General features: G+C 40.5%; 1 protein-coding gene across 1 annotated transcript; it reads right to left on the bottom strand.

Annotated features, from left to right (window-relative positions):
* Positions 58 to 23,963, bottom strand: MTMR8 (myotubularin related protein 8). The gene is made up of 14 exons (XM_021405716.1): positions 23,817 to 23,963; positions 22,700 to 22,822; positions 21,896 to 22,058; positions 19,553 to 19,710; positions 17,950 to 18,078; positions 16,859 to 16,993; positions 14,852 to 14,984; positions 13,123 to 13,232; positions 11,998 to 12,123; positions 10,957 to 11,006; positions 9,324 to 9,524; positions 8,782 to 8,910; positions 7,722 to 7,848; positions 58 to 5,750 (listed from the first exon to the last, which is right to left on the bottom strand). Exons 1-14 carry the CDS (start codon positions 23,838 to 23,840, stop codon positions 5,469 to 5,471), a joined length of 1,890 nt encoding a protein of 629 aa, XP_021261391.1. The 5' UTR covers positions 23,841 to 23,963; the 3' UTR covers positions 58 to 5,468.

Genomic DNA, 24,515 nt, shown 5'->3' with positions numbered 1-24,515 from the left:
TTTACATTTCAAAATATGAACTTCTGCTCAGAATTTAATTAACGAACAGACCAATCATCACCTTTAAAAAGGCAAGGTACTGATATATATATTTTTTAAGAAATAAAAATAAACAGTAATACAAATGTAACTCCATGAGACAAATACATTTAGAGAAAGGACACAGTGCTCCTCTTAACGTGGTACAATGTTTTAAAGCAGTGCATTAACTAAAATGACTTTCATGAGTACAGCCATTGCAGCACATTCAGGAATACGGGATTTAATCATACGCAATTGTATACAACTGTCCCTCAACAATTACAGTAAAGACAAAAATAGCAACTCACAGACACAGCAAAACCATTTAACATTTTCAGCTGAGTACTATACACAAGTTTAGGCAAGTTCCTACAAAGATCACTTTGTGATGATGAGAAAAGTACATATTTGTGCTCCAATACATATGATTAGATCCAGTGCTACAATTTATTCCAGTAGTATGCTGCTACATTAAACGCAGAGGCATATACACACAGGTCAACACTATGAGAAGAAATTAGGTCAACCACCTCAGCCTACCCTCCTCCTGCATTGCTTCTCTAGTCCAGGAGATGCCAAAAGGACACAGCACTAACAAATTACAGACTGCAACTGGCACCGACCCGGCTGCTCTCAGTGCTGAGGGTACTTACAAGAACACGCACTTTAACAGGACCTGCTGCACGTTAATTAAAACAAAACTACTACATTCAGAACAGATCATTTCCTCCCAGCCTGCATTGCAGGCTTTGGGAAGTGCTTATACGTGCAAGAGGGACAGCATGTAAACAAGGAATTGCCCCAGCTCCTAATGAGTGCTAGACTCACACACACAAAAAAACCAATTCCAACTCTCAATGCAAAGTGGTGGTGAAGGGGAGAAGAGAAACAACAGTCAATTTTTCTGGTCTCTCACTCGTCATCATTACTAAGTAGTGCCCAGAAACTGCTCCTCTGGGAAGTAAGCGTCAGGCACTGGAGTAACCCAAATGCCAGCTTCACCAGGGAAGGATACGAGGCAGCACCTGGCAGAAGAGCTTGCAGGTACTTCCCCTCACAAACCCCTTACAGGTTTGCCAGTTGCAAGGGTACTTTGCATACGCAGCTCACGATCTCTAAACACAATGGAAACAATAGACTCTGGGCCCTTCACCAATTTGGTTATTCCTACCTGCAGCCCACCAAGATCTAACTCAAAGCAGTGATCCCACAAACCTCTGCACACCTTTAGCTGCCAGCAAATCCTTCTCACTAGGGCTTGAAGCTTACTGAAGTTTACCAGCGACCTAGAAGCAATGCTCTTTCCTTCCAAGTCATGGTAGTTTCACGTATCAGCAAGCACCCACATCGTAGCAAGATTTTCCTTCTAAGCACTTAAACAGTCAAAAGACACTTGCTAAGAGAGAATGCAGCTACAAGTGTATTATGCTTACAGGCTTTAATAAACAGCTTATCTCTGCTACACAAGAGGACCAGCTGGGAATTACAACATCCATGATCAAACCTAGTATTCCCTTTTCTCTGCAAAACAGTGAAGTAGTACTGGTTTGGTTTGCTCTATGACAAAAAAACAACTGCAAAACAACGTTATTTAAGAATCCTGCACTACGAAGGATGAAGACCTGGTCCAGTACCAGATCTGGAGGTTGGTGGCCCTGCCTGTGAGGAGTCAGAACCTGATGATTCTTGGGGTCCCTTCCAGCTCAAGCCATTCTATGATTCTAGGACTCTAAGGCATGCATTAAGACATTTTACTGAGAAATAAAGGTAGGTTGAGTCACTTCTGCTTCAAAGTAGTAGCTTTAGCACAGAATATCACAGGCACTTGCCTACTGCAATACTACAGCTATTTGTAGCAAGAGAGACTACATACAGGAAATTAACCATGATACTCCAGAGAATCTCAAAGCAAGGAGTGCTCCAAAAAAAGAAAAGTTTTACAGAAGCAGAAACCACCCACAGCAAATAGGATCCCTCTTTCATCCCTGGCAGAGGAGTCCACATGGGAAGCAGCAAGTTCCACTGTTAACAGCTCCAAACAAAAAAGTACTCAGTGACTTTGCAACACGTGGATAGATGTTCCTCTAGGAATAAATAAGTTACAGTAACTTTTCACCTATACAGTGCTCAGATAAGGAGATTCCTATCTAACAGCTTTTAAATTTACCTCTAATGCTTCCAGGAAACATATAATAAAGTCCCTTGCCACTGTCAGCTGGGCACTAGGATCTGGAACACAGGCTTCGTGCAAGACTCGAGAAAGCCAATCCTAGCTGATCAGAGACCTTTGAACAGCTGCTCATTTTTGGTCTTCAAACACAAACTCATCTTCAAGACAAGAAAAGCTCACAGCTAAGCTAATTGGTTTTCAAACAAATAAGATTATGGAATTCCAAGAAACCCTGAAACATATTTTAGCTCCCTTAATTTACAGCACCAGCATGAATGATTTTTAGTAAGCTGTAGACTTTGGCCAAGTTTGTATACATTAACTCCAAAAGGTGGAAGACTACAGCTCATTACCCTCCTTTCAGCGAGGTTTTGCATTTCCAAGTATAAAGTCATGCACTGATTACTAAAAGCTTGTAAGGACTTTCAGTGTATAAAGTAATCTTTTCAGGGTTGTATGCACCTCAAGTAACATTGTCATACAGAAAGATTTGTGGAGATGCCAGCATCCTATTATAGGGATAAGCAAACATTATTATACTTGGGGAAAAAAAAGATAATCTATGTTAATTCAAAAGACAAGGCAGTGTGTAAACATTCATAGTAACCTTCTGCAAAATATTTGTATTTATATCAAGATTAACGAGTGGCATGTCTAAATTCTTCAGTAGTAGCCAAAATTTGTCTACAACATTCTCCAATTTTCATTAGAAAAAGCATAGAACCTGTTGACGTTTAGAATACCTGGTCCTAAGAAGTGCCTACCTTGGTCTCATTTACCATCGAAGAGTTCTCTATCTCAGAAGCTACGCATACTATCCAATACCCCCCTACTACCTAGAAAGGAGTGAATCGATTAGCTTGCTTGAAAGAAGTTCCAAACTGCTAAGCACACACGTCAAATTGAGCTTACGAAGAGGCAAACATTACTTCCCAGTGGAAGTCTACAGCAGAATTTCAAATCCTGTGCATTTAGAGCAGCGGGACTAAGACACGGGTGTGATCTCTTTGCTTGATGAATACGTGGACATGGCAAACAAGGGCTAGCAGACTGTCTAGCTTAATGCTAAGCATGATTAATGTTAATCAGATCTTTTCAACAGCAAAGAGACAAAACAGCAGATAATCTTGAGATTAAAAAAGATGCATTTGGAAACGTGCATCCCTCAAAACCAAATACAGCTGCTTGCATGATGCAGTATGCAGATACGATGCTCAAAATTTGTTGTGTGGGTACATCATCTGCTTAAGTGTATCTAGGTTCTGTTCTTAATGTGCTTAGTTTTTATATCAAGCATACACTCATACCCTAAAAACAGCTACTTTTTAAAACAGACTTAAACATTACTTGTTTTAAGATTTAAAAACCTGTAACATTAGAAAAAGCATTTAGAAAAAAAGTTTTTCTTTGCCACTATAGACACTAAAGAAACTTTTCTCTGGTATTACTCTTGTTACTTGAGTCTTTTGGCATGCTTAATAAAGCATTTTCTTACCCAAGGGGATACACACAGAGAAGATTTTTTTTTCTTTTTTTCTTCTCTTCTTGAAAGTGTTTGGAAGTGTTCATCTTGAACACTGGAATTAACCCAGTCATCTCATGAGAGTTTATATGCATACCAACAATGGCTATGATAATGTTGTCATGGAGTAATGGAATGTTTCTACTTTTTATGGTAGATTGGAAGGGTTAATTTTGATAAAACTTAGAAAATATTTTGTTTCAAAGAGAATCTGATTAAAACAACATACTCCAAAGGAGAGTAAAAAAAGCCATACTGAATTAAGCTGCATCAACGGGAGTCTGTGCAATTTAAACACATCCATAGGCTAAATCTGTCCAGAACAAGAACTGTGGAATAGCTTTTCTGGGCCATCCATTTCCCTAGGGAAATGAACTTTTGGAACTGAATAAATGGAATACATTTCTCCTTTAAACCTTTAGACTTCAACCAGTATCTCCAGCTGAGATCACTGCAGATTAAAGGAACCAAGTAGCACAAGCACTGAAGTGAGTCCAAGATGAAGCCACAATAATGAGCCAAGATGTTCACTTCTTGATCCAATAATGGGTCACACCCTGGTTTATAAATTTATGGTTTGTCACCAAAATTCAGTGCTCTGAAACTGTTCATTCCCTCAGGTCTTGACAACGCAGATAAATCACACCTAAGGTTTCACATAATTTTAACTTTCACTATAATCACTCAATGGGTGATGCGAAGTAATCATTTTACATCTCGTTTCTACAAGAGAATATACTTATCTATAATTGTTGCCTTATTGAAGGATCTGAAGAAAGCACAGCAATCCCATCAATCCCCACACAGAACAAAGAGTTACTCTCCTGCTTCAGTTTAACCAACATCATTTAAGAGAAGAGGAGGATTCCATATGAATTTGAGTATTTTTCCTACCTTGTCTTATGTCTAACCCTCCTTCTATCAAAAATTCATGTGCTACAGGCTCTGTGGCTTGCTACACTCTCACAGGTAAGTAAATGAAGTCCATAAAAGTTTACTCTTTCAAAGGTCAGCTTAGAAAGAAGCTGCTAAACTCGAGACCAGCATAGATCCTAGGGAAAGTGGCAGAAGATACAAAACTTTGTTTAAAAATACTGACTACAAAGATGACCAAATACTACACACTACACTAAAATACTACTACTACATTGCACAGCTAGATATAAAAGTGGTCTCCATAAAAAGGCACAGTTTTTTCTTTAACAAATGTGCATAGGAAACAAAAAATGAATCAGTTCTGCCATAAGGTGAGGGTCCATGCAGAGATTCATTCACAGCTAAGAGATTTTTTTTTTTTTTTTACCACTTTTAGATGAACTGGAAGGGCATTTACAACCCTGCACCACCACTGAGAATAAACGCATTGCATCTCCTACTCCCATCATGAATACTGCATCAATTCCTAAACTCCACATTAATTGGCCATGATGTCTTTTAGCTTAAAATAGCAGTACTGCTAGACAGTTCTAAACCTTAAAGAAACATCATACTTCCTCTGAAAAATAAGGTTTATACTGTAACTCAGGATAGCCTTCTCAGCAGCTTTGTATGCATCTTCATCATTTTAGTCCCAAAATGATGCAAACCAAACCAAACACGGACTGCGTTGGCTACAGCAAGAGCACAGCTCCCTGCAAACATACATAGTAACACTTAGCAGGAAGTGGCTAGGAGGTCCACACCCCAGCAGGGTCACAGAACCTTTAAGCCTCAACCACAAGCACCTGCTTCATTGAACGCAATTCTCAGAGCTGATCAATGGTGCTGAGGCTTCCCATCCTTAGCTTCGGAGTTTAAAACATCAACATTGTCATTAAGACGGAGGTCTCGGTGATTAGTCAGGTTCTCTTTGTTTTTCTGGTCCACGTCTGACGTAACATCTGTATCCCCATCTGAGACACCATTGGTCAACACAGGTGGTGGCTCCCCTTCATAATCCTGGGGAGTGTTCAGCATTGGTGTTTTTGAAGCAGCACATCCTACTTTAGATAAGAAGCAAGCTTCACTGGGCAACGGACCGTCAAGGAAAGGAAGTTTCTACAAAAACAGAAATACATTATAAAAAAATAATGAAAGCTGATATTCCCAGATGTCAGGGGTACACAACAAACCTAACAGTCCCGTGTCAATGCTTCTTTTTCAGCTCTCTAATTGGGAATTAAAGTAACACATGCAAGAATCTACCCTAGACAGCTTCAGGTTTTTTTATATATAAACATTAGAAATTTGTTTACTTAACTAACTAGTAAAACTACAAGTTTAAGCCTTCACATTAAGCTAGCAAAGGACACTAACAGGTCTTCTCACTGACATTTTTAGACGACGATCTCACTACTGTATTTTTATTTTTAAGCACACAGAAAGAATATTGCAAGAAGAGTCTTGAACATAAAGAAAATATATACTTCTCTTTTCAGGCAACTATGCATAGAAACTATGGAAAATAAATCTACAACACTTTAAAAGCTAACAATACCTATACTTTTTGCCCCCCCCCCCCACCTCCCCTCTTGCTGTGCCAAAACAGTTATCTTTATCTTCATATAAAGATATATCTCTGGGGAATCTGACCAGAGCTGACCAAGATTCTGTGCAGTGTGTTGCTGTTTACTTCACTATTGTGGTTTAAAGGCGAGAAGCTGGTTAACTCTGGACACAATTTGTGCCCTCCAAGGACACCACAGAAGTGGTGAATGCACAAGCTTCCCCTGCATTAACAGAGCACTTCAGCTCCAAGATAACCACTTCCAGAAGACAATTCAGCATACATGACCCAGTTACATTTCAGCCATTACATGCAAGCCAACTTCCATTTTAATTCTACTGTTTTAGTAACTGGCTGAAATCAGTTTTTCCCAGAGTCTTGTAAATGAGAAGACAAAGGAAAACTGGGAAGGCAAGCTGTAAATGTGTTTATATTTTCATGGGTGGTGGTGGGGAAAGGGAGCCCATTATTTTCCTCCCTAGCAAGTCCATGAAGCTTGCTGCAATCAAGTTGAAACCCAGATTTATTGTAATATCTGTTTTGTTTAGAGAATTTAATTAGAGAATTAAAGAACTCCTTGAGAGTAGCCCTTCTGAGAAGGTCTTAGGGGTCCTGGCCGATGAAAAACTTAACATGAGCCAGTATTGTGTGTCTGTAGTCCGGAAGGCCAATGGTATCCTGGGTTCCATCAGAGGAGGGGTGGCAGTAGGATGAGGGAGGTGATTGTCCCCCTCTACTCTGCCCTTGTGAGCCCCAGCTGGAGCACTGCATCCTGGTCTGGGGCCCTCAACACAGGAAAGATGTGGAGCTTCTGGAGGGGGTCCAGAGAGCCACACAGACGATCCAAGGGCTAGAGAACTTCTCCTATGAAGACAGGCTGAAAGAATTGGGCTTGTTAGGCCTGGAAAAGAAAAGGCTGAGTGGAGACCTCATAGTGGCCTTCCAATATTTAAATGGAGTTTATTATAATGAGGGAAATCAACTTTTTAAATGGATAGATAGAGATAGGACAAAGGGGAAGGGTTTTAAACTAAAGGAAGGGAGATTTAGATTAGATATAAGAGGAAGTCTTTTACTGAGAGTGGTGAGGTGCTGCAGCAGGCTGCCCAGAGAGGTTGTGGAAGCCCCATCCCTGGAGGCGTTTAAGGCCAGGTTGGATGGGGCCCTGGGCAGCCTGATCTAGTGCCTGATTCAGCAGCTGGCAACCCTGCCTGCAGCATGGGGGTTGAAACTTGATGGGGGTTGGAACTTGATGATCCTTGAGGTTCTTTCCAACCCAAGCCGTTCTATGATTCTATGAATTAGAATATCGTGGAGGCTTCGCCATCGCTTGACCAAACAACTTTAGCAAATGAGGGTTCTGGGTCAAAGAAGCTGTTTATTACAGAAATGTAATTTAACTCCCCCTTTTGTCCAGCTCTGCACAGCATGTTGAAGCAATTTTTTTTAGTGTCAATGTTTAATCCCAATTATATTTGCTAAAGCCATCACATGACTAAGTATTATTGACATTCAGGACTTACATTTTCCAATTCAGAAGCATTGTCCTCTAGTTTTATCTTTTGGTTCATGCAGCTCAGTAGATGATCCAATACACACTGTTTTGGATGCATTCCTTTGTCAAAACGGTTGTACATCCCACACCAAAACCTTAAGGACATGGCAAGAAAGGAGAATTAGGGAGCAAATCTTACACTACCGATCGTAACAAAAAAAAAAAACTAGATGGTGCTTAAGGAAAAAAGTGTGTCAACAAACAGATCAGTAATTGATTTTAAACAAAAGCCATAGTCTTTGACTCCAAACTTCAACATCAATAGACAAATTTTCTTAAAGCTTTAACAAAGTTCAAGAAAAGCATTTGAGGGGTTAAGTACTACTTCCTTATGATACAAATGAGCTGGTAGTAGGCATTAAAATAAGACAAAAATACACTTTGTACTGCAGCAGACTCACTCAAGAGTTGAGCAGTTCACCTTCACGTCCTCAGTTTGTCCTACTTCCCTACTTTAGTGAAAATCCTCTGCCTTCCACATTCGCATCCCTCTCTCAGCAGGGAACAGAAGCGAGCCAGAAACAAAGCAAGATTACCCACTCCAGCTGCGGGACTCAGGGAGTCAAATACACACTGCAACAAGAAATCCCTTTTTGTGAAAGCCATCCTCACTGCTAAGTCTGGGTGTGACTGGATGCTGAAATTCATATTCAAAAGATTTCCTTAATATATGTTAAAGTTTCTCCTTTCCTCCATTTTAACAACTGCATACCCTCAAGTAAACTTGTCAGAGCAATAAGTCAGAAGTGGGAACGGGTGCGTGGATTAATCTACAGATCTGAAATTCATCTTCCTGCCTTTCCTCACCCTCTTTATTAACACCAAAGAAAAATATTAAATTACTGTACCTGCATTTCTTCAGAAAAATTGCCCATATACCACTACTCCTAGTTTATGGATGAGGAATGGATTGGAAAGAAACAAGCCACTCTGACCAGTGAAGAGGTGTTTTAGTAAACTTGAATTACCCATTTCTGTTACAATGAAACAAATGCCCCAGTTCTTCCCTTCTTAAATAAGCAACTTACTGAAAACTAAAAGGGAGCGTGTTGGGTTGAAGCTCTTTGTAAGCTGTAAATCCTCTGTACAAAGGATTTCTCAATTCCTGCTTCTTCTGTAAGAGGAAAGGCCACAGAGAATGGGTCTTCTCAAAGATTCTGTCAATTACAAATAAGATTCTATTTTTTAGTTATTAGATCAAGTTAAGTAGATTAATAACACTGGCTATTCTGAGTAGAATTCGATTGAGGAAGTTAAGAACTACTTTTACACAGTAACTGATTCATGTCATAAACACAAAATACATCACTGTGGAGCATATTATCATTTAAAATGGATAACATCCAGTTCTAAAGTCATATCTGCAAGTTATTATTGTAGTTCAGAATAAAACATCCGACCATGGCAGAGATAATTTATCTAAAATCCTTTTTCACACCGCAGAAGTTATCTGTGGAGATGTTACCCTTTACGGATTTAACAATTACAACAAAAACAAGCACACAACCTGCCCTTTTTCTGACATTTGAAGTGACTTTTAGACTGCTGGCTCCACAAAATGCCAACTCACTTCAGATCTTCACGCTCCTTATGACAGGTCCCAAGGAAGTTTCCAAACTGGCAGGAATAGACATGATCGTGGATTTCAAGAAGGAAATGTTCATTAAACTCAAATGAACAAGGGAACTGCTGCATGAGCTGCCAGACGCATTCAATGAACTGAGTGAAGACAGGGGATACTTCCTTCGGGTCACCATCCAAATGGCCGCACCTAGACAGATGCAAACAAAACAAGGCTAAATCCTGTGTCACCCACAAAAAAAAAAAAAGGGCCACCTTAGCCACTAAACAACTGAGAAATATTCTAGTAGCGAAGAATAAGAAATTATAATGCACAGCCAGAAAAAAACACATGGCTTGTCCTACAACTGCCCATTAAGGTGTGCCCCCCTCATGGGATTAAGCTCTTAGAACTAAGCCTTTGCACACACAAAAGGGTTCTGATCAACAGCAAAATCTCACAGTGCTCCTAGACCTCACGTTTTGCATTCAGGGATTAATAAATCCTAGCAGCTCTCTAGTCCTTTCATCAACACAGAATCCGAAGACTGGAGACTCCATAGCAGCAAAGACTGATATCAAAAGGTAGCGTCACTGAGCAGCCTGCCTGCCTTGCTTTAGTGCTATCCCATCTACTCATAGGATACCACAGACACGTCCCCTAGGCTGCACAGCACCCTCTGGAGCACAGAAGCACAGGGGTCAGTTGAACCTCAGCTCACTAAGTCAATAACAACACTTCAAAACCACTAGATATGGGGCCATCAGAAAAGAAAAATACAACCAGAAAAAAAAAAAAGCAGTATTTTTGTAAAGTAGCCAATCCTCCACTGTACTATATTGAGCGTTCTTTATTAATAGGAAAAACTTGAAGATATAACCTGGAAATCCAGGGAAATAAACAAGATCCAGATAGGCATTCACCTTGAGGTAGCTTCTTATAAAAGAGAAGAATTACAGGTGCACACATTACTTATTTTTCCCTATTAAGGAAACAGATTTGTTGTACTATTAAATGGAGGATTGGGTTTCACCTTAAAAACAAAGTCTCCGTTCTTAGCAAGTTAGTGTCACTGAACAGACCAGCACGTTCCCTCCCAGGAACCATTTGGACCATCTCAATTTCTAGTTTTTATATGGCAAATGGAACAAAAAGTACCCCAAGGCAACACTCCTTCTGGAAGGTGGCTACCAATTACAGGAATGACAACACTTGATCTGCCTAGAGAATGCAAGTCACAACTGATTTTTAGCACTATAATGGGCTGAAGTTTATGTTCTAAATATGGGGAAAGTCCCAAAAAACATCAGCTGCAGTTTTCTTCCAGAAAACGATTGCAGAAGAGCATGTCTTGCCAGAACATTAACACTCCCCATATAATACAGATGTTATTTTACAGGTAGGAAAATATTCAAAATTGAAACAGCTTATTCAGGACCTTATATTTCAAAGTAATAAAAAAGGACCACTCTCAAATAGCACTGATGGAATAACTCCAGTGGATACTGGCTGTAGGTCACCAGGTCCAGTAGTATCCAAGTCTTTTCATTTCTAGAGGGAGCACACAAGCCTGAGAACACGGATTAAGTTTCACCATCCAGCCTCCACCCCAGCCACTACACCCAAGGTAACACGCTCTTACCTGTGTGAAAACTTGTGGCCCATTGCAATCCATTCTTTTTCTATAAGAACCTTCATTTTCAAAGCAGAGGTTGGGGAAAAAAAAAATTATTACTTGTTTAGAAAAAGCAAGATGGACCCTTTGATGGTAATTCCATAAAGCTATTATAATACACTATTTTGTCCGAGGACAAGTATTTGTCCCTTTCAGTTACAGCTCCTGATCCTAATGAAAGTTATGTTAATCACACAGAATTGTCCAGAGCACTACTGAAGCCCAGGTTATGTGCTGCACTGGTTTAATTTTCATTGTTAAAAGGCTGCAGCGTAATCCAGAAGGAAAAATAATTATTAAAAAACAGCATGTAATGAAAGGAGCAGGTCTAGCAGTGCAACACAGCGAGGGAGGCAAAATCTGCATTGCTCTGATCTCAGAGTTTCTTTTAAGGAACTCTAAGAAAGAGGAGCAGCTTGACTTTCAGGGAATGAACAAAATGAGATGACAGGAAAGATGGCAGATCTGTCTGTATTTATGTAGTGATGGCTTCATATAAGAAAACCTTACAGTAGAAGCAAAAGGCCAAACTCTTGTGTAATGGCTTTAGAACAGATCTTGAACAATGCACAGATTTTACACTATATACAGGCTATGCTCTTCCCTGTGCACTTGGGAGTTCTCCCAGTTCAAAATCCTAGAAGAGATCCTCACTCTTCATTGTTCGTTGCCTTAAACAACAAACTTCTTCACCCCTTTTTCTGTGCATTGCTGCCAGAGCCACGTCCTTTACTCACTCATATCTTGCTGGAATATCTCATTAAAGTCTCTCGTGGAGCCTTCCTCTTCAAGGAAACAAAGATTTGGGAACTGTAAATCAACCGCTGCTGTTTTTTGCCTATGGTGTTCAGAGCAATTCAAGCTTGTTGATAGAATCAAAGCTGTTTTAATATAGGTTACCTACTGTTTGTTCCAGAAAACGGCCTGAAACATTTAATTAGGGCTTGTTTACATTTCAAATCCAAGAAGTATTTTTTATTTTTGAAATTCCAACATCTGTGTTCTTACCATGAAGCCTTTAAAAGTCCTATAAAACGGATCTAAGAGGAGGCTAGCCAAGGAGCAGACCTGTGCTGTGCGGTCCCACCCATCAGAGCAGTGGACCAACACGCTGGCCTTTTCATCTTTCACAGCCTGTGAAGGAGAGCAGATAGAACAGTTTAGCAGCTTTCTAGTTTGGTTACTGTAATTAAATGCTATCCTTTCATCTGCATTTACCAGATTGTTGTAAAACCCAAGGGAAAAATTTGTCATTTCTAATCTGAACCATAGAAAAACACCATTCCTGGGCATAAAGCCATCAGCCCCAACTAGAATAAAATGCTGTAAGCTTGCCTTGTCAGCAACAGAGATTGTCAAGAAACAAAGATCCTCTGATCTTGAAACACTTCATCTTCTGAAATGCCATGAATTTTCAGTCCTTTCCTCTGAGGGAGAATTTGGTAGATGAGTAAAGAATAATGAGAGGCTTCAAGAAAAAACAGAAGAGCTCATTCTAATTTCCTCTCATATGGATCACCTTCTTTCCATTTCTGTATTACTGGCAGAAAGGAAAATAGCTTTTTGCTCACTACACCGGAAAGTTTTAAGAGAAAAGACAACATTTACAGAAGTCACTACTCTCGCCACTTGTTGTCTGTACTCTCCTTACTATTACTGAAGAGCAATGTGCTTTGCAGACTTTTTTTCTGTTGCCTGACCTGCAAAGTCACGCAATTCCAACCATCTGCAGAAATGAGGACTGAACTGAAAAATACAAATTTGCAATTCCTGCACCTCAGCAGAAAACAGGATGGTCTACGCAATCCTCATTTAAAGCACAACAGCCCGACAATTACTGAGTGTGCTGAATTAAGAGCACAAGGTTACAAAGTGTCTGCACTACTACACATGCTGTAGGTACTGAGGCGTTTATAAACGTCATTGAGCCACATTCTGTGATTCTACCCATTTCAACTGAGTTGGAAGAAAGTCCACATAGCCCTACTGACTGCGTTAAACAAATGGTTCTCTCTCAATCCCAGTGGTACTTCCTCTAGTCCCATGAGGGATCTAGGAGAGAGTGAGCTGGGCAACCGACGTGATGTGCTCCCACCACAGGTTTTTCACCTGAAGCTCGGCGTATAGATTTACCTTGGCCAGAAAGACACTTGCATCCATTACAGCCTTGATGTGCCGTAACCAGCCCGAGTTCTCCAGCCCAGTAAGGAAATCACTCATTGATGGAGACTTTGTTTCACACACTAAGAACACAAAAAAATTAGCTGAGACTCTATTAACAACATTCTTTTCTTTCCTCATCACCTCTTCACAGCATTAGAGCTTGGTAGATCCTAAAAGCTAGCACTCTCAGACTTAAGTGTCTGCCTAAAGAAAACAGAAACTGTTGGTTGCACATCCAGAGATATTTTTTAGCTACAAGAGAACCTGAGGATATAAAAGTATCTTCTTCCTTCTCCTCCTTTTAAAACTAACTCAGTAATATTATTTTTTCAGCTGACATTTCTCTGTTAAAATCTAGCGTTCAGTGGCATTCAGCATCAATGGCCATAACAACCACAAGCAAAGCTTCAAAGAAAGGAGGGTTCTAACTTCGGACATACAACCTTCAAGGCATCTCAGATTTTATGTGTATGTTGAAAACCAGCACAAAAATACAGCAATGCAGACCAGTGGTCCCTAAGCATCAGTGAGAGAGGTTTTTATCACTGTTAAACTTTGGTGGGTAGGAATACGAAGGTAAACAAGTATTTATTCTGCCTCCCCCACCAGCACAAAATAAATCTGCCAGCTATAGGCAACTGAGGACTTACACTTGTGTTAAGACCAATCTCACTGTTGTGTGAATAGCCTCATCTTTCTCCAAGGTCACTACAGCTCTTGCAGAGCTACCTGGTCAGGCAACTGGCAGCATCAATTATTTTGCTACTGAGGCAAGAGGACAATTACGCTGACTACTGAAACATTAAACTTGTATTCTGAATGACAGCACTTGTATTATAACTAAAACTAAACACATGGACCAAAGAGAACGATTTACAGCACCTACTCTGATGTGTTTTCCATCTTTGTGAGCACAAGGAAGTTCACAGTGCTGGAAACAAACTAGCAAAGTATGCTTGTTTGATCCAAGGTACTCGTATCACCCCTCCAGGGTAATTTCTCCAAAATTACACCTATGCAAATATAGCCATCATTCACCTCCCAGCTGCCAGTGGTTCAGGAAAGTACTTCTACCCCCTTTCACATTTTCCCCCCTAAGACCACAATCTCAAGGAGTACCTTCTAACCTGAGCATTCACGTACTAAAGGCAAAACAAGATCAGTAAATCAGAAATTAATCCCATATATAGCTCTTACCTTTAAGTCTTCGGAAAATCATGAAAGAATTTATTTTTCAATTAGGCATACTGTTTAACACTGAAATAGCACAAACTAAACAACAGAAATCCCAGAAAAGTATCTCCTCAGCATCCAATGACAGCTTCGTGGTTACATTAGGCTACTGAAATAAAACCACCTGAACAGAACAGTAAGTTCTTCTAGCCTTTTCATTTGGAACATTTAAGAAATTCACGTTTTAACTAACTAATAAAATTAAGGAACGTTGTTAATGTTACTTGCTATGTTTGATTCCCTATAAAAGTAAGCACAGCAGTGTATGAAATGGCTAGCAGGAAAACATTTTAACACTGGTAACTTCATCCACTTCAATAATGCAGACAAAGTAAGGTACTGACTTCGCTAATTTACTTCCACCACAACACCCAAGTGCAAGCCTGCTTGTGCACATAGGACACACCACATATTGGTCAGAAGTAGGTAGAGGCAACAGAGGGCCACTGGCATGCACAATGCTTACCCTCCAGGAGTTTCTGCAGGCTGTTCCGCATCACATGGATGTTTTCGATGCCAATAAATTTAAAGCGGATGTTATCATAATTATCTTCATTCTCATAACCCTTCCCAGCAGCTCGGTTGGCCATGGCATTTAACTGTCAAATTCAAAGGAAGAGGATGGAAGGGAGAGAAAACGACAACAAACAATACACAAAATAAGTGAGTCTGCTTCCCAAGTCTTTTTTTTTTAATCTCCCAGAATTTTACTTGACAAGAGCTGCTATTCAGGCATCCTTCCCCACCTCCCCACACATTACTTTCAGATATTTTTACTAAATGTATGTCAGCATCTCCAGTCCATTAGTCATATTGAATCTCTGCATAAGACCTTGGCTTGCACTTCTTATGCCAGGCAGAATCGAAACCTGATCCAAAAGCAAAAGACTGCTGTCACCAAGGAAGGCAAAGAGACAGTCTGTCTTTACTGTGAAGCTACATAAAGATTCAGACAGAAGTAAATAAAGTAAGACTAGGAACGCCACTTTATGAATAACATACATACATGGTAGTATAGAAATAGTTAGAGAATTCCAAAGCTTTTCACAGACATACATGCACAGATGAAATAAAGCCACCTGAGGGAAACACAGAAACATTAAAATTGAGCAGAAAGAATACAGCAATTGACTGGAACCACAGAAAAGAAGCTGAAAAGTTGCCAGTTGTTTTAATAATAATTTAATAAAGAATCTGTTCAAGAGCTATCCTAACAACCTTTAGAGGTGACAAGAGTACCTCAACCTCCCACATAATGATTTGCTAACACAGAAAGGAGAGAAGGAAAATTCAGATAAAGGAATATCTAAACATCTTTAGAGTAACTGAGTAATTCCGGTGCCTCAGTTCTATCCATCCATGTTGCTTTAGAAGTGAGGCTAATCACAAATGTTCCTTTTCACCAAATATATCAAAATTACCATCAAGGATAGGTGTCTGTGGAACATCTGATACTTGAAGCTGTGCATACCAAAAAACCATGCAACGACTGCTACAAACAGACTGCTCTGTAATTAAACAGAGATCTCTTATAGAATATCATACTACAGAAAGACAAAATGCATCTTGAAACGCCAGGTGAAGCACTCTCTGCTTTCCCCAAAGGGCTTTTCCGCTAGGCCCTCACCACAGTTTAACTATATTTGTAGTTTCTCTAAAGTAACTTTACAATCTGAACACGCAGCAGGTTCTCAGTAGAGTAAAATCAGAGTATTGTCAGATTTTTTAATTTAAATAATCATGTCCTGTGCAAATCCTTTTCTCCTAATTTGCTTATGTGTACATTCCCAATCAATATGATTACAAGGCAATCATTTGATTTAGTTTCTACATTCAGTTCTTCAAGAGCAGGATCATTACAGATAGTATTTTGTCTGCGTTTCTTCAGTAACCTCTTACATGAAGACCACAGCAAAGTTCTAGCTCTAGAGAGTGGCTACCAACCAAATAGCTGACTGTATTAAATTCCAAGCTGCACATTGAGAGATCATCAGTATTTTTATTTTATTTATTTGTTTTTACAAAGGCAAAAATTGCCTCAATTGTTATCAGATTCCATGCAGACCCACTTCTGCCCAGGCAGGCAGACAAAAGCACTTCAGTCTTGTGCACCTGATTCTGAAAGCTTCTCTCCAATGCAATGTACTAAGGGCACAGCTTGAGAATGGCTGTCTCTGCCAGCTTCGAGACTGCTGGTCACTTCAGGTCATCCCTAACACAAATCTCAAGGTAGAGCACTCCAAGAGTACAAGCATTCTTAACAACACTTAACATCGCAGTTTTGTTATTCGCAAGCAATCACCACATCAAGAGAGAGAACAAGGAGCCTGATTCTGAATTCATCACTCCAGACTGACACAATTTAACCTAACCTACATGAGAAAGCATTAGCAGAGTTGTGAAAATTAATTGGAAACAGCCTTGCTAGCACAGATGCAAGCTTTAGAAGTAATCACAAACCACATGAAGATACCTTTGGCCTTGTGTCTACAACATACATGAAGGGACTCCCAGGGTTGGCTTCTCTGATTGCCTGCAACATTTGTTCATCCTCCAGACAGCGAGCACTGAAGCCAGAGAGGGGCTGGCTACAGCGACATATGGCAGCCTGCAATACACAACAGCTCACACTTTAGGGCAATGCAGCAGAAACAATCTGAAAGCAGGAAAGAATATCACATTTTTGGTTTTATGTCTCATGTACTTGGTTTCTCTGAAAAACAGCTTCTTAGATGGACACACAGAAATGCCACTGGAATATTTCACAAAACTACTATTTTGAGAATCTTAAGAAACAGACTAAGGAACCCTTTATTGCTGTGTTCTCAAATCCACTATGCTCCGATTAGTATGCACTACCCCAAACATTAGCAGTGTTCAGTTTGGCTCAGTAGTTGTTGTTACCATTCCAGACAGAACCGTGCTGGGCACGCTGCAGGAAAAGTTCAGCTGTTGCCAGCACAACTCCACATGCACCCAGGTCAAAGCACGCTTCCTCAGGAAAACAACAACTTGACTGTGCCAGCATTTTCCTAACATCTGCATCTAAAACACTGCTGAAACAGCAAAGTTAAAAATTCACATTGTGGTCTTCAATGAAGGAAAAAAAACAACAACAAAACTGAAACCTTCACTTATTCTGAGTTAAGAAGAGTTATTTCAGGGCGGTTCTTCCTCTTCCTGAGTAAGAAAATTTAGCTGAGTTAACATGCATCTTGTTAAACATATATCTTCTTCAACATCATTCAATATAGCTACACAGTACATTAAAATAACCACACACCAAAAAAGCACATAAGACACTCCTGAAAGCTGATAAGAAATTTCCAGACAGGAAGCCTGAAGAGCTCGTGCCTTTTACACAGCTCTGGATATGCCTTTGGTAGCTAGTTTATTCTGTGACTCAAACCAGTTCTAGAGCTCTTAAGAGAAGAGCAGTTAAACAAGAAGCTAAAGCACTTGAATAATTATCTTATCCTTCCCTTTCACTGGAAGGGGACTGTACAAGAAGGGAGATCCTTGCTCCCCACCCCACCCAAGACAGCAGACAACTGAACTACTAACGTTGTTTTCTTTATATAAGTAAGAAAGCACTGGAATCCGCCCTCTGCTTCGGAACCTTGAGCTTCCAATCACTGTTGCCTTACTAGCAGCTCTAGGCACCACGATTTCTGGAGGATATGTGTTGCAAACCTAAATTGAGATGAAAGAAGAATTTTAGATATTACTGCTTATCAATTCAAGATACAGGATAAATTCATTTTTAGTATATGATCTCACGTTTATAAGCAATACAACAGATCATTTGCCATGGTGTACCAAATCAAACCACACCTGAAGCATCAAGATGTTAAAATGCATCCAGGAAAAAAAACAACACAAGGGAATGGGTAAAAATAATAAAACAATGGTAACAGGAATAATTTTGCAATGGAGCCCCAAAAGTGGATTGCACAGTATACCATACATTTTGAAAGGAAGTTCTTTAAAGCCATACACTTTATAAAAGCTACTAATTTGGCACAAAAAAAGCCCATGAACAATTATATATTTTAAAGTCTCCCTCTAAATCTTAATCAGCAAGAAATGAGCTTATAGACATCAGAGACTGTCCTCATGAAACAGCTTCATCCATTTTCCTCAAAAAAGCATGCTCTTTTCAGCATATGCTTTACAGCTAAGACATGCTCCAAGTCTTTACTTGAGGCTTGACGAGTTTAAAATGCAAACAGCAAACCCTGAGGAAATCACAAAGCACTGGCAATTGGAAGTTACATACTAGCAAGCAAAGCTTTAAAACCATCAATATTTTAGATACCCAGCTTCTGATGCCCTAATCAGCTAATGGGAAAAGCACCTCCCATGTCATCTCAATTCAGGCATCCAAAGACAGTCATTTAAAACCGCAGTCGCTTCTGACAGCAAGACAAATATTTCTTCAACCCAAAGCATAACAATAAAAACACAACTGGTGGGGAGAGAACGAAGAGCAGAAAGGAAGGATTCAGGATGCCACCACATACTGGTACCTTCCTTACTCAGAGCTGTTCACTGTCTCTTAGATAGAAAGTCTGCGCACAACACCAGAGGAAACAGAAAGGGAAATCACACAAAGCTGGAGTTTAAGTAAGCTTGTTGAATAATGTTCCTATTTAATGTTGTTTAGACCTAACCTGACCTTCAAAAGAAGGAAATAGCAGAAGCTAGTTAGAACTGAAACAGCTAAGCCTTTCCTTAACATGAGATCTAAACAAGCAAGAAAAAGAAAGCATCTCCAGTCACTGTTTTTTCCTTCCTCACTCCAGTCTCTTTTCACTCTGCCTTGTTCCTCATCAAGTCAAACAGCTCCCATATATTTCTCCTCTAAGAGAAATACCTACAGAACCTAAAGGTACTTCAGGTTTTTGTAGCAGATGGTTTGGCATTTCTCTAGAAGAGTAAGCACCTGGTATTTTGCCAGAGGAATCAAAGCAAACCAAGGTGACTCTGCAGCTCTGTTCCTTCTTAGCATCATTATCCACAACTTCACATTAAGAAGCTGCTTCTTCGATTAAAACCACCTGAGCTCATTTTTCCCCAGAGGCAATGCTTCTGCTGCAGTAGGATTGCTGAATGTCATTAATACCCAACAAAGAGATACTGCACCACAAGGTTGCACAAGAATTACCTCATAGTCTTTATTAAGATCCGTTATTTCCCAGTAGTCATTTGGGATTCCCATACGCTGGTAGTCGACTTTCAAATCAATCAGTTTCCATCCAATCTCCCGGTTATCTTTAGACATCTTAGGATTGTAAGAGAAAGCATAAAGTTCTTCAGGCTTCACTAGGAAGAAGAAAAAATTAATTAGTTAGAATATAGTTATAATATAATTACAATATAGACAAGTCAAGACTTCTTCCTAAAGGCTTTTGTTTTGGAGAACACTCTGTGCAAGCCACCGAGCTACAGGTGTACAACAACTGATACAAGGATTAAAAAGTTACTCAGCCAAGAATGACCAGAAACCTCCAATATTTTTTCCCCAAAAACCAAGGGCTGTGCGAGTGTTGTACTTCATAGCTGACCACATTTCAGTATCAGCTATTTTACTTATGCTTCTGCATCAAAGATCACTTTGTAAATTTTACTCACCTAAGCAAAATACTCAGACTGGTTTTGACTCCTTAGAAAAATACTGAGTACTATAAGAGAACAGTATGGATAGTTGGAATTTCTCAGCAGTTAATCAAAAACTTTCCTAACTTTATCAAGCCAAACAGGACTCACAGATGAAAGAATAACAAGAACCATGCAAGTTTCAGCCCTAACGCAATGTTCCTCACATTTACGAGGTTTCACTCTGTGTAATACAGAGTGCCAACAATTCATATTCATATCCTCAGGAATTTCCAGTTCTCCTTTCCCACAGGCAGGGAGATGTGCTACAGTATTTTCTTAGAATTAAAACTTCAAAACTTTCTGAAAAAAAATATTACTAAATTTTCTGCAATATGCGCACTCTAAGAGACTGAAATTGTAAGAATTAATGCAGAAATAAAAACATAACATTAAGAGACCTTTTCTGTGAAGAGTTCATAAAAACGCTCTTGCACACCTTCAAGTTCATTGTTCAACAGGGAATTCTGAGATGTGTGGAACACTTGACAGATGTCCTGAATATTACTGGTGGCCCAACAAAAGCTTCAGCCTGTATCTGACAAATGATAACTTCCTCCTCCCTCCTTCTCTACCTTTCCAATTTCCTTCACCCTCCTCACGAAATGCAAATCTAACCAGTAACTCATTCAGTTGATTCCCAAGGCAGCAAGCTCTCCAGAGAGTGCACCTGCCAGTGTGTGATAACACAGCCAGGTTACCAGACAGGTAACCCATAACTGTCAGTCACACACATGCAAACCATAAATAATTAGATGCTCTGAGAAATAATATGAAGGAAGACTACATACAGAAAATTTAAACAAAAATCCACAAATAGAACAAAGAGCTACAAAACGTTACCCCAAAGAACACAAAAGAAACTGTCTGATGCGTTCTCCTGCAGCGACAGCTCCCACACTTCCAGATGCTACATAAGTGTCTCATTTTCAAAACTGAAAGAACAGTGACACCTCTTAAACACAGGAGCAGAGTTCTGCCAGAAATAGCACTAAAATTACAGCTTTGCAACTAAGAAACCTGCACAGCTCAGGACACAAGGAAAATGATGGGAACCAACAATAAGCTCCAACTTCAAAAGGCGGCTCAAAACCAAACTGAGCAAAACAATTAGAAGTACTGTAGTAGAAATAAGTCCTATGTGATGGCCAGCACGAAGCAGACTGGTGCTATCAACTCCCTTCCTTTAAACTAGCGCTAAAATTACATAATGCAATATCAAGCAGCATCTTTATAATAATGCAAGACTCCAAACGTTGGTTCACTGAAGGAAACAGAAGCTGCTGAAGATGGAAGCCAGGTAGGAAACCCTGTGGAATGCTGTCCTGCTAGAAGAACAAAGAGCCTGAAGACTCATCCTTAAACAAAACAGCTGAGGCCTGAAGAGACCACAGGCTTCTGAGGATATTTTGCATCAACTCAGAGACTGACTCCAAAACAGGGCACCAGGGTGAAGCAAAGGGTTTCACATCCAGAAGAAGATAAGCACTACAGTGTTACCTAAACAACAATAACATTTACAACTTTGCGGGATCTGGAATTCTACGGACATCTGGCTCAACCAGCATGGGCAGAGCTATGCACAGCCATGAGCTAAATCACAGAAATGACTGGCAACAACACCGTGTGCTTACTCCAGAAGCAAACAGCTTGGTGCACAGTGTAGCAGTCTACTGCACCAACCCACACAGATCGCGTCTGACAGTGCGAGTACATTCTGATTTCACACCCTCCTCTCCTGCACGGATACAGTAAAATCAGTAGTGTGACAGGCAAAGCTTTTGCTAGTGCTCAGGTGAGCCTTTGAGCTTACTGCGTTTCAACAGTTTGAGGAACAGACTGTCCCAAATACCTGGTTGTGAAAGTTTAAGCAATGAGGTATACACTTCATGACAGTCACGTTCCTGCCCAATAACAAAGTGTGCCACGTGGAAGTTCTTGCAGTGAATAAGGAGTGGGCATCCAGCTGTGGTCAGAGGCAGTTTTTCTACAGTTGCAATATGGTGATGCAGAATCTAAAAAAGAGGAGATAATCAAAATCTTTCAGATACCACTAACAAGGCCATAAGCTGTACAAGCAGACTGGAAAACTTTGCAAAACACTATCAGCAGAAAATGAGTTGATTTATGATATTTATCAAGCAAACATAATAAACATCCAGACTGCGTACCCACAGGCTATATAACAATGAGCCAGAGTGAAAGAACACAGACATATAACAAAGTATTTTTAGAGACTGATATGTAATTGGGTTTACCTGGTTCTACGAGGAGCAAAATTATCTTCCCCTTGCTTCTTTTCCACCCACATACGCAACATATTAATTATAAAGTGGGAATGACGAAATAACAAAGGTTGCTAATTTCAGTGCTAATTTTACACTTCTACGTCCTGTAAATTCACGTTTGGTGGCTTTGTACATAGAGCTTGAGGTCAGAAATTAGACAAGTACACTTTGTTTCTGGAACTATCAGGTCACCGAATCATTGTGTTCATTTCCTCCCAAAAGAGCAATTGATACCAATTAAACATTTGGTATCAAAACACTATAAAAGACTACAACAACTTTGGAATTCACAGAACTGATCATACTGGATATGAGATATTAAATATTTTAAAACTTGCACTTAAACAGGCTCCAAGTATCACACATACCCATGTTTCTTTTCTGACTTCAGCAGAAGCATCTACATAGATAAGATGGGTAGCTGTCAGGTATAAAGTCCCACTTGCTGCCTTCCTATTTGTATAGCGATCCAGTAATTTCACATTTTCCACCTGCAATAAGAGTAAGGGGTTAAAAAGTAAATTTAGCTCTGATCAAAGAAATTCTAAGCATTTGCTGAACCACAATCAAATCACCACTAAAATACAATTCAGGGAAAAAGAAAAACCTGAGAACTACATGCCTCCTGTAACACCAAAGCAGCTTTACAGTATAAATTAACAGCTGGAAAAATAATCCGAAAGTCAAAAAGGTTAAACAAACTATCAAGATCTGGCAGCAGCGTGAAGGAAAGGTTTACTGGATTTGTAGTCAAGATTATCAAAGTTTATTATTGTGCAAGCTGCAGAAATAACGAGACAACAGAGAACTACAAAAGACAAGACTGTCCATGTCTAGTATGATCAGAGTATTACTGGGAAAGAAACAGCCCCTCTGGTCTGAATTCCCATCACTCAGCCCTTACAGAACGCACTGGAGGCTATCTGTGCTTACATATTAAGAAGGACATTACAACATCTCATCAACCACTCTAAGCTAATCAAAAACAAGCTTCAGGAAACATGCCCGCAGGCAAAAATATTAATTTTTAAAATTATCTATTTGTTTTTCTTCTGGCCTATTTGCTTGTTAGTCATGGAATTTTTATTTCGTTCTAAAGCAAAAGCAATAATTACGAAAAAAAAAAAAAAACGGAAGGACAAAGGAAATGCCCATCTTAAGAGCCTTATCTGCCGTCAAGGAAAGTTTGCTGGTTTATGACCATAGAGTACACAGACGATCCATTTACAAGCGCTTACTGTAACGCCGTCCGGTCCGCAGAACAAACTGAGGGCGCTTCGTTCACTTCTGACACACCGGGTCCTCACGAGCAGCGACAACGCAGCGCCTGGCCTCCGCCAGCTCGGCCCTCCGCACAGGGCACAGAAGCGGGAACCGACGGCCTGTCCCCTCACCCCCCCGGCACCAAAATCCCGCAGCCTGCGCGGAGCCAAGCCGAGAGAGGAAGGGGTGCAGCCCGCAGGTGACAGCACGGCGGCCACTTACCTTCGGCGTGGTGATGTGCTCCATGATGGCACCGTCGCCTCCTCTGCTCCCCCGCGCCGCCGTGCCTCCGCCCCGCCATTTGCAGCGGGCAGCTCCCGGCCCGTCTCAAGTCTCGCGAGATGCTGGCGGGGCGGAGCGGCGCCGCGGCCGCCATTTTGTTTGAGGGCAAAAGCCGTTCAGGAGTCAGCCGGCTGTGGGGAGTAGCGGCTGCACCCAGGCCCGCTGGGGAAAAGAGGTGCGGAGGCAGATTTGTCCTGTGTTAACACATTACGTGAAACAAAAGTAGTCATGCTTGTTTTACCTATGTGCTTTAGAATGAGAACATAACGCTGCCTCTCATGGATAGTCAAGCTCCGTCCTGGTGCAGTTAACCTTCATTGCAAACCTGCTGCAGCCCACACAATGTGCATCACGATGCTTTGCAAACCCAAGGACAGCAGTTGCCCCTGATGCTCACAGCAGCTTAACCCCCCGGTTAGCTGAGGAATTGAGGAGAATAACCTTCCATCCGCTGATAATTTACACTGTTTAATTGTTGCCAACAGGCAGTACTGGTGCAACAAGCAGGGGTGTCTTTGTTGCACGCCCTCATAAGAGAGGTGTTACCAGCTGAGGTAAGGTGAGAAGGAAAAAGGACACAGTGCAGGAATTCCCACACTCCTGCCGCTGGGAGCCCGCTGCACCAACCCAGCCCACTGA

Source organism: Numida meleagris, chromosome 8 (genome assembly GCF_002078875.1).
Source record: "Numida meleagris isolate 19003 breed g44 Domestic line chromosome 8, NumMel1.0, whole genome shotgun sequence".
Taxonomy (NCBI): domain Eukaryota; kingdom Metazoa; phylum Chordata; class Aves; order Galliformes; family Numididae; genus Numida; species Numida meleagris.
The sequence above is the reverse complement of the archived record's forward strand: the minus strand, read 5'-3'. Positions and strand labels throughout refer to the sequence as shown.